This window comes from Solea senegalensis, linkage group LG11 (assembly GCF_019176455.1).
Source record: "Solea senegalensis isolate Sse05_10M linkage group LG11, IFAPA_SoseM_1, whole genome shotgun sequence".
Taxonomy (NCBI): Eukaryota; Metazoa; Chordata; class Actinopteri; order Pleuronectiformes; family Soleidae; genus Solea; species Solea senegalensis.
Window position 1 is genome coordinate 21,355,922 of NC_058031.1, and position 11,583 is coordinate 21,367,504.

The 11,583-nt window shown below is 40.0% G+C and overlaps 1 protein-coding gene across 1 annotated transcript; it reads left to right on the forward strand.

Moving 5' to 3' along the window:
- The first annotated feature begins 1,038 nt into the window (after nt 1-1,038).
- On the forward strand, nt 1,039-3,348 carry nppa (natriuretic peptide A). The gene is made up of 3 exons (XM_044038936.1): nt 1,039-1,169; nt 1,702-2,017; nt 3,160-3,348. The coding sequence occupies exons 1-3, from the start codon at nt 1,059-1,061 to the stop codon at nt 3,162-3,164; spliced, it is 432 nt and encodes a 143-aa protein (XP_043894871.1). The 5' UTR covers nt 1,039-1,058; the 3' UTR covers nt 3,165-3,348.
- The last annotated feature ends 8,235 nt before the right edge of the window (nt 3,349-11,583 follow it).

Consider the following 11,583-nt stretch of genomic DNA (forward strand, 5'->3'; position numbering starts at 1 on the left):
AAGGAAGCTACAGCACAAAACAACCCTGGCATATCACCACACAAAGAGAAGCGTTGTAAAAAAATCTATACTTACGATGTAGAAAAAATCAGTTTAGATTATTTGAGCCATAATTCTCACATGGAGATGCAGGGATTGGTGGTGGTGGTGAGTAGTGATGTAATTGAATAATCAACCGAGCAGCAGACCACAGTTTGTGTGTTACCGTGGATTTTTATGGATTTAATTTAGTTAATAAACCATCCTGGTGTGTTTTAAATCTGTGACACATTTTTGAAGGAGGAAAACTGCAGATACCTGTGACTCCTGGGCTGCAGGATCCAGATCTATTGGTGAGCTTATTAGTAGTAGTAATAGTAGTATTGTTATCATCATTTAGAACTATCCCAACTGAATTTAGCATAACCTAACCTAACCACATTCATAATCTGTAAATGTTATCATCAACATCCCTTAGTTTGTCATTTCAGAGAATCCCTGGCTACTGAGCTGAGTGGCTCCAGGAGATTCCAGGAACAGGATCTCTCTCCAGAAGAGCACAGAGAACACTTAGACCTTTAGGCCTGAGCTTGAAGGAGAAAACATTACCCTAGACCAATTTTCCTACCCCTGATCTGAACTATAATTCTTAAAACCCAGCAGTTTTTAAACAACTATGTCATTTCTCGGGCTCTGGAGTGTAGACAGTGTCAAGTATTTGGATGGTGAACGTGGCATTCCTCCCGTGTCTGAGCTCAGAGCGCCAACATGGCTTCTGAGGTCATGCCACTGTTAGCTGGTCATCGTGACCACACACATACACACACACACGCACACTTATACACACAAATCACTTCCCACCAAGCACCACTTTACGGGACATCTGACCGGCTGTCTTATCATACAAAGGTGTCAGAATGCTCTTGAGGTGGTCAAAAAAAATGATGCTCCTGACACTGATTGTCTGTTGCATATGTGTGTGTGTGTGTGTGTATGTGTGTGTGTGTGCGTGTCGTATATATGGTTATAAAATCTGAGAGTGCAGTCTGTAGTATCGGTAGAAGCAACAGAAGGATAACATGAGGAGTGCAGTCCTGTGGGGTCTGCTGGCCGCGCTGTGTCACTGCACGCTGGTAAGCAGCCACGTCCTGGGAAGGGCCTCTTCCACCAGTGACCTTGCTCAGCTCAAGGTAAGAAACCACCTAAACACACTGGTTTGTTTGCAAAATGCACTTTGAAATCAGGAAAAATGATTGTATTCCAACAATTTAAAAATGTTTTACTGTAGCGGCTGTAGTTTGTCCATTAGAGCACTAATAATACAAATGATTTTGATGGATTTTTAAATATATAAGATATGTCAGATCTAATAATATAACAGAATCTAATCTATAACAGCGTCTCCTCAATGGCTTTTTTTTTTCATTAAAGAGACTCCAAAACGTTCCTTCACAATATCTCTAACTGTAAAACAAAAAAGTAAAAAGTTTGCCTGTTAAACAACGTTTATTATTCCAGTTGCAAACAATTGAATTGGCTTAACAGTCAAGTTTCAGTGATGTAAATTAAAGTCTATTATGTGAAAAACAAGCTGGACATGTGTTATTTCCTTTTGTGTCACATATTGCTACAGGGATACAGTCACTTTATTGCTCCTAACTGTGTTAATTGTAGTCACAGAGAATCAGTGAATAAACTCGTCTCCGTTTCTCATCACGTCAGTCGTTATTGGAGCGCTTCGAGGAGACTCTGGCTGACGCCGTCCAGCAGGAGGATTCCGAGGCCGATTATGAAGGGACAAACCAAGAGTCTGAGCGCGCTCAGGCAAACCAAGGATGGGGACTGGACCAAGAGGGGGACCAGGATCCTCTGAAATCAGATAGAATCCCACCAGCAGCAGAAGGTCGCAGCAGGCCCTTGAGTCAGAGAAACCGTCTGCAAGACCTGCTGTTGACCAGGAGACGGGCCTCCAGCTGCTTTGGAGCCAGAATGGATCGAATAGGGAACGCCAGTGGCCTGGGATGCAACAGTGGAAGAGGTAAGACTCAAATTCAGCATTTAAATAAAGGGTACTAGTTTTGATTTAATATCTGTCCATCAACTAACTAAGCCGAATCCCTATGTGACGACACACTAGAGTATGTTTTGAGCATGTTTTTGAGCCTCAGCCCTCCCTTACCCAAGCATGTCAGAAAACTACGGTGGCCTTCACATACCAAAAGGATTTTTTAAGGCAACAAACACCACAGATTACACACTACTTAGGTGTAGTAGATGACATTTCTGCAAATGAACTTGCCTAAATGCTACACACTGGACCTTTAAGGATAGAGCAGACTTCCGCATGAAAGTGGGTGTGTCTTTACATGCAACAGGTGAGAAGTGGAAAGTGTAGCGGAAAATCACCATGAACAGGTAAATTACCTCTACCACGGTGGGTGTACCATGCCAACACCTTTAAACACAATAATGATCTACAGGAGTAATATTTATGTGCTGAAAAATAGCAAAGAGCTTGATCTAGAGGTGATTCGCTGTGGATTTACCTGAGCAGTAATTCAACTGAAATGTAAAAACTATTGAACACATTTACATAAATTTAGTCTATTGGCAGAATTTGAATTTACTAGTCTGTTTTTGTAGCCTTAGAATAAGACTTTTATGTGCACTTTAGGTAAGGGACTTGCTTGTACAGCCATGTTTGTGAATAGCCAGAGCATGTATTACATGTTTTTACGGACTTATGCACTTAAAGAAGAATGACATTCTTCCATAGATGCAGTGAGCCTTTAACAAAAACAACATTGAAATCAACACACTGGTTAATAATTCCACATTTTTCAGAAATTGCCATTAGCATGCAATGCAATAGCTGTTTCTTCCGCCTCCAGTCGTTGTGCATTAGTTGGACTAAACATGCCCTGACTGAGATTTAACACCTCATTCTCAGGAAGCAAAAAACAAGTTTGTCCCAAAGCTGTTGATCCATTTCTTGATTAACCTCACTATTAAATAACAATTAAGGAATATTTTTGTTTGTACTATTTGTAATGTAGTGATGTACCCAACACTGTTGCCTCTGGAGATTATACTGACAAAAAAGGAAACCCTTGAGTGTTGATGGCTGGTTATTTTTAATAACACTGCTCCTCTTTTTGTCCTTGTGTCTTCTCTCTTCAGGGTAGACTTGGCTTTTACTTGGGACACATGTGGGATTATATTTTTACTTCAACCGAAGACACAGCCAAAGCAGTGGGATCTGTATGATTTGACATTAGTGACAGTGCAAGTGTGTATGATTTGAGCATTGTTGCAAAGCTGCATGTAGGTTTCTATTGCAAACATAAATAAACTCTTCTTTCATATAAATGTGAGTGGGTCTTTTGGTAGACAGGGGACATTAGGTTCAGTCTTTCCTGTCTTCAACTGTCCAGCGTTTGTGCGTCTGTGTCCACTGCAGCCTCTGAAATTGTTTGTTTCTGCTGTTATAGTCCAAGCACCTGTGCAATTGCTTTTTATTTCCTCCCACTGTTGTTGTGTAAAGAACGGTTCATTCATTTCATTTAAATATCTTTATTTTTCCACCAAAAGCTTAATTTGTGCGTACAGAATCAGTGCACGTCATACACGCTACATATCATCACGCTTCACACTGATATGTGACACACAAAACACCATTTTCAGTGGGTTTACACAGAACATCATTATAATCTGACCCATTTTGTCCACTAAGTGTTTCATGTAATAAAATTTAATTAAAAAAAAGCCACAAATCTGGATTGTTTTTTGATTTTTACACATGCAAGAACGCCACAGACCCCATTAAATCTGCTCTGCTCAGGAGACTGTAACGATATTTGACCTGACATTCCAGGCCGGGTAAGCCTTCCGGTTAAAGGTCAGGGAAGACCTGAGTCTTACGCTCTCGATAGTAAGCGGGTCATCTTTTAACAGAAAGGTCAGCATTTTGATCCAGTCTGCGGTTTATCTAGTCTGCGAGACAAAGTGTCAAGACACTGAACCCTCAATTGCAGAGCTGCTCAAGACTCAAGTTATGCGTGTGTGTGATGGGACGAGCAGATACTGTACTGTACGAGTTTGAGAGGTCATTAAAGGTCCAGCGTGTAAGATTTAGCAAAATGATTTCCATTTGGCAGGAATGGAAGAATATAAACCAATACATGTTGCTAAATTCTACACTCTGTACCTTTAAGGCAAAATAAAGACCACATACTTAATCATAATGTCAATTTAAACTGGTTCATCTATTATTTTATCTATTATCCTCAGAACTCCCATCAAATCTGGATCAAGAGTTCAGTCGTCGATCTCCAGTCTCCCTTTGACCTGTGTAGCACATGATGATGACGATGGAGACCGTAAATTGCCGTCAAGTAAAAATAGATGGTTGAGAGAGCGGGTGAGTCATGCAGGAAGTATGACTGATTCCCCCATTAACTGCTGTTGTCTAAATGCATTTGACAGGCAGCAGGAGGGAGACGTCACTGCGGGTTTACACCGTCACACTGTCCTGTCCTGCTGGCAGCGGTCAGCCTGGGATAAAGCAACCCAAATGGACCTGAGTCGGGTTTTTCACACCGCATTATAATGTCTGTATTTGGAAAGTGGCAGAACAGCGCAGGAAGCTGTAGCCAGTGTTAACGGTCTGATCGTGGTGATAAGGACAGGTGTTGTTTCCATTGTGGACCAGACTGACCTGCTTGCTGTTCCCTCAAATGTGGGAAAGTCAGAGCTGGTTTTTGAGATCCAGCAGAGTAGATAAAACGCGTCTGCTCCTTCTCTGATGTGGCGTCCAGCGTTGTAATTCTCAAGACCAGACCGAGACCACATTGAATGACTTATTGATAGGTTTATTTAAGTGTCCAGTCCACACAGGACTACAAGACACAAACACCAACATCATCCAAAGATGACCACATAGCATATTACAATATACACATCCACAATTCCACACGACGCATTGGATACAATGTTCTCTTTATGTCACTCACTGTCTACCACTTTGTCCTCCACAACCAACAACCATTCACAGCTACAGTCAAATTTAGAGTGGCCAATTAACCTGCATTCTTCAGGGATTTGACCCGGTGACCTTCATGCTATGAGGCAACAATGTTAACCACTGTGTACACCCATCAGATCACCAATATAAATCGTGGTTCTACACCCAGACTTTTTTCAAACAAAAGTCTTTGCTCTACACAGGGCAGTGGAGCAGGAAATGAACTTCATCTTCAACAACACTTAGATTCACATAAAACTCGTTAATACCAGACGTTATTTTCAACTTCTACCTTCAAATGCAACCGATAACACAAGGAGTTACAATGTGTTGTTCTTTTTGCAGCAAGAAGACCCGGGTTCGAGACCCGGGTCAGGACAAGGGTCTTTCTGCATGTGGGTTTTGCATGTTCTCACCATGTGTGCGTGGATTTCTCCGGGTTCTCCAGTTTCCTCCCACAGTCCAAAAACATGCAATATGGGTATTAGGTAGACTGGACACTCTAAATTAAGGTGTGAGAGTGAATGGTTGTTTGTCTCTTTATGTCAGCTGAGATTGGCACCAGCGGCCACCGTGACTTTCTCTGTGTGGCTCAGCATAGCACTGTTTTAGTTTTTGTGTGTGTGTGATAATTAATGGTATCACTGTAAGCATAATCCCAGAGCTGCTATCACACAAATCAAGCATGCAATTGCACATATGAATGTTTTAGTCCGGTTTAGCAGTGTTGAGAGCAACAACAGCTTTGGGATTTGTTTGTTTTGGCTCTGATGGTCGTATAGCGCCTCCCTCAGGGTGACAGTTCAAACGGAAGGTGATCAGGGTCAGCAGAGTCTCTGAGGATGCTCTGGACTCAACCAGTTTACTCACAATCCTCACAGACCTGACTCTGTGTGTGTGTGTGTGTGTGTGGGTCAGAAAACTGCAGCAGGAGAAGACATGTCTACCTCACAGCAGTGTTTATGTCACTAAGCTCATGTCAGGTCTGTTTCTACATCCAGCAGCTTCTTTTTGACATTTAGATAGTAAAGGGCTGAAAAACTTTGTCCTGACATGGTCTTAGTCTTGGTCTTTGTCAGTGTTGAAATGCAATCTGTCTGGACTAAGGCTGAACCTGATAAAAACAAACAAGTGTCATATACAAATTCTGCATTTTATCTGCAGAACTACTCCCTGAAAATGAATCAATCACACAATAAACTACCACTATAAGCATGTGTAAAGTCTTGTAACAAAAACACACAGAGAAGAGTTTTTCCTGGTCAATGAGCGCCCTCTTATGGAGCAAATCTTTCATGGAGTCTTTCTGGACTCAATGTCATTTGACAAGAGTTGAGGATTTTGTGTTTAAATGTTTATTGCATCTTTATTTCATGTGGCCCTAGTACTCTTATGAGGTGCTGCTCATTCTGACCTAACCTCTGGATGTCAGTAACATGGTCCTGGTTCCAGTTCCCTTTGAGAACTCTTTAAAGATCCATGATGGAGTAGCAGAGTGTGGGGGAAAAAGCACGTCTGGATTTGCTGTCAAGGAATGTTCCACATTCTCATGTCACCTCTGGCAAAACACAGAACATGCGTATGAAGAAACACTGGTTACACAAACACATGCTCTTTATTACCACAAAACTCCATCAAAGAGTTTCAATATTTCACACAAACTCCTTCTTTTTCACCATCCCCACTGTCCACAGTCAGGATCTGCAAATATGTTTATCTGCAAATGAGTGTGCTTTATGTTTTAAAATACACCTGATTTATGCAGAGAATGTTGGAACAAAACTAACATCTGATTCGCAATAATTAATCTACCAGTTATTTTTTCTTGATTAATCAGTTGTAAAATATCAGAAAATGTTGATCAGTTCCCAAATGTCTTGTTTTGTGCACAAATGGAAATGATTCAATTTTAATGATTTATTTGTTACATGGGGCAAAGAAACCAGAAAATAGTTTGTGGTTCATTTAGTTTTGCAGCCCCGTCAGTCAAATATTAATATGTTTAGTCCCACGTAACATTTTTTCCAAACTACTTTTCATAGCCAAAGGCCACAGAAGGTGCTTGACATTATAAGTGTGTGAATCCTGACTAATCCCGTGTCGTTCTCAGGACTTCACTAACCTAGTTCCCTGCAGACATGTGCATCTGCACACCATCTGTGACTCAAATCCTGTTACGGCAGTAGCCAGGACTGTTGTTGGCACAGTGAACTGGAGATGCCTCTCAGTTTAGCAAAGCATCTCACCTGCACTTCTGGAAAAATACAGAGAGCTCAACATTAATATCCTCAACAAGGTGAAGACTTTATATTGTATTATACTGTGTTGTATGGTATAGTATTATACTGTGTTGTTAACTTTCAGCAGTTTTGTTGCTGTCACTGATCAGCGTATGTTTTGATGTTGAAGTTAGTGGCTAATAACAAGATTCATTTTAATATATTGTTTCAGTTGGTCCTTCATTTTACGACCGTTGTGGCAAAAATTGCCGTAAGAATTAAAGTTGAATGAAAGTTGCTTGATGAAGCTCGGTTTAGTCTTTGCAAAGGGAGAGTCAAGATGGACAACTGACCTCGGCAGGTCCCGTGAATCAGTGTTGTGTGGATGTAACTGTTTAGACGAAGGGTGTAAATGTGCAAGGGTGAGAAGAGCATTTAGGTCAAAGGTGAATGTCCGGTACGGAGCTACAGGAATGTGTGACCATTGTGGCTACATCTGCATCTACATCTCCTTATCGGTGTCATTTTTATACATAAAAAAACGTAATTGTGCTTAAAGGATGCAAAACAAACAACTCCATTTCTTACTTCATATATATATGATTGTGATAAAATAGAATGAAATAAGTAGTCGTGATGTGCAGTAGACATGCTTTGTCATCAGAGCATCATTTCTTTGATTTGACACCTGTAAGTGTGTGTGTGTGTGTGTGTGTGTGTGTTATGTCACTTCCTCTCTTATTTCTGCAGTGTCATGATATTGTAGATGACATTTTTACTATTTTTTCTCTCTCTGAAGAGCTTCATCAATCAGATTTCAGTCTGCTGTGTTTAACTTTCCAAATGACTGATTTCTCTTGGAGTTGTGGAGCTCGGAGACGAGATGTTAGTGGTGCAGCGAGGAGTGACAGGTGGAGGTTAGGGTGATTAAAAAGCCATATGTTTAGACGTTAATCTCTTCTAACCAGCAGCCGTGACTGTACTGTACTGCTGTTCATTTCATTGTTGGACTTCTTATCTTAGGTCTGCAACTACGGATAATAAAATTGTCGTTTCAGATTTTAGTAACTTGTTGAGTGGTTTTCTTGTAATTATGTAATCCTTTAATGAAAATCAAAGAGAGAGTAAAATGAAGTTCTTTCATTTTCATGTTTAATTATATTTACTAGTTGGTTTTCGGCTGTTTTTTACAGATATGGAAGTTAGGGAGCCACCAGAGGGGTAAGTTATGATGTAAACTATTACATAATAACATATAAATTAGCATCTTTGACTCCATCTGTGATTGCAGAGGTCAACTTTACCGTTATTTCATTAATTGTGTTCTACATTTATTCCCCACCACATTGATAATATAAATTGTTTTAGAAAAAAGATAAATAACTGTGGATTGTTTTAAAGGCGTAGGAGGGCCACTTTCATTAAAATGTCAAACATTACGTCATCACATCACTAGCATGTTCTTCAACACTACACAGTCAAATGAGTTCACTCGTCTTCCAAATTCCTTATTTTGTGAGTGAATTTCATCTGTAATTTGTACATCCTGAATTGTGTTTGTGCATTTGATTAATCTGTCAGATTGGGATTTCTGTCAATGCTGTAGGATTTGAGAAGAAGTTTTTGTGTCGACCTCCTCAACACAAGGAGGTTTTTAATGACCTCCTCGAGATATTTATTAATCTCTGATACAAAACGTATGTAGATTATTTGCATGCATTTTCTATGATACAACAGTGGGAGCTTTTAGCTGAGTCAGGAAATATCTCAGATTCTCTCTAAAATAAGGAATTGTGTATTTTCAGCTCACATCTGCTCTTCATTATAGTTTTTTTTTTCCTTTCCCCCTCCTTTTCCCAGTATATTTTTGTTATTTTCATTATAGTCCTTCACATAATTTTTCAGTACAGGCTGTGTGTGTGTGTGTATACAATACAGCATTCTTTAAATGTCCTTTTTTTATTATTATTATTATTATTCAATTCTAGATGTTCTCTCTCGTCTGATGTGGGAGAGACCGGAGAGTCGGAGAGTTTCTGGAGAGCCAGCGGTTTATATGAAGGTAGGACACAGACATCGCAAACAGCAGTTTCTGACAGTTCGTGTTCAGCTCCGGCGACGAGCTGATGACGTTTGTCCTCACATCAAAGACGAGACGTGTCCCTGTGTTTCTCCTGGACAGGCCGCACATCACATCGAGCCAAAGAGTGGTTCAGTGTGGTTTCAGAGCTCACACTGCGATTACATGAAGGTACACATGTCTGTAGCTTTGGTAGAGCAAAGTGAAATCACTGTCGAGTTGGAATAGAGTTGCAGTTTTATGTGCTTTGTTTACAGTGAAATGCAGTGAAAGCTGCAGTAGGGATCGTGGTGTCGTTTACACGTTTTTTAGTTCTTTACAGTACAATCTCTCTCTCTCTCTCTATCTGCCTCTGAACTCTCCTGTGATTGGTCAAAGTCTTCAGTCACAATGCGGCCCGCCTCTTAAACTGAAAATGTGTGAGAGAGGAAATGAAAAGGTAGAGAGTTCACCAAGTTGTCTGCAAAAGAGTCCAACCTGAAAGCAGGATGTTCCAAGTTCTTATTGTTGAGTATAACCTGCACAGGAAAGACACTTACGTTTCTTTGATTAGCTATAGGTGCGAGAGCAACAAGCAGAGGTCATTTGGGTTTCCTAGAATAAGTGCATATGTACAAATTCTAAATGTTGTAGTTGTCAGTGTTAACTTTACGGCCTAACATAGAATAGAATAGAATAGGATAGAATATACTTTATTAATCCCTTGCGGGAAATTATTTCGTCACAGCGCTCCAGTGTACAAAGGTAACAAATGTTATAGCAGCAGTTTTTTACAAAGTTAAAAACTATAAAAATAAGTACGAATAGACCTAAGAATAAAATTACACAGTTAAAGAATACAAATAAAATAAGAATAAATTTACAAGTTAAGAATTTCAAGAATATACCTCAAAACTTGCACCTCCCCCTCCCCCCCATATTAACAATATGAGCAGAGGAAATATAAGCCTATTTATCATAACCTCTACAGACCAAATTTCAGAATTGCTAACAGCAAATTACTACCACATTCTCTCACAAAAGAAACTTTGCCATGAAATTACTGACATTATTACGTACATTATTCAAAGTTCGTGTTAAAAACAAAATACAACAACAAAACCAAGCTTAAAAAAGAGAAAGTGCATCAATCTATTTTCATGAGTGAAATCAACACAGATAGTCTAAACACACTCTAATAATAATAAAAATAAATAAATAACTGGTCAGGCTCAGGCAGACAGTCATTTATCCTTGAAAACATCATCATTTACTATCATTGACAGAACAAATATAATTTTATTTTGACAGAATAATTTAAAGTACACTGTTTGTGATTTTTGAGAAACCCCATGGTGATAACACCAGTGTTTTCCTTCGTTTTAGGGAAACCTCGGATGCCAGACTGTGACCTGGAGTCCAGCAGTGCACTCAACATGGAACATGCTGAGGATAGAGCGCCCTCTTCAGTCAGGCCACAGACTGACATTCAGAGAACAGTGACCTGCTGCTCCGATAATGCACGCACGGACCCAGAGGTCATCTACGATGATGTTCCTGCTGAAAACCTACAGCATTCTGTAAAGTGTAAGGCCGACATTGAACAGCTGAACCCTAAATGTTATGTTTTTATATCTGTCTGCACGTCTGAATGTGACATCTCAAGAACGTCTTGAGAAATGATTTGCAGCAGATACATGCGCCTTCATCGCCCTCCGAGTGACAGCATGTAAAAGTTTGTTGTTGTGTCAGGGCTGGAGGATGCTGCTGTTAACTCCTGGAAGGTTGTGAGCGTGACTATATTCCACATGCCAGTGTGTCCTTAATTGGGAAAGTCACTTAACCTCACTTTGCTTCTGACAGCTGTGGCGGCAGTGTATGAATGAGTATGAAAGATGTGTGATAGAAAAAGGGGCTGCACAGGCCTCACTGCCGCAGGTGCTCGAGCTTCTCAGGGTTGACAGACTCCTGTTACTGTGACAGTCTGCTTCCATCTCGCCAGCTGAGCTGCAGCACAGACGCAGGGATTCAACAGCAGCACGTGGACAGCTGTATTTTCTTTTCAAAAAACTACAATAATTAGATGAGATAATTGGAAAAAAATGATAAAAGTATCAGATTACATTGAAATAGCAACATATGACTTTTTTGTGACATTTTGGACAACATACTAAACTAAGACATTTTGGTGCGATTTTGGACGACATACTATACTATGACTTTTTTGACTGATTTTGGACGACATACAATACTATGACCTTTTTTGTCACATAATGGACGACATACTATACATAATTATACAA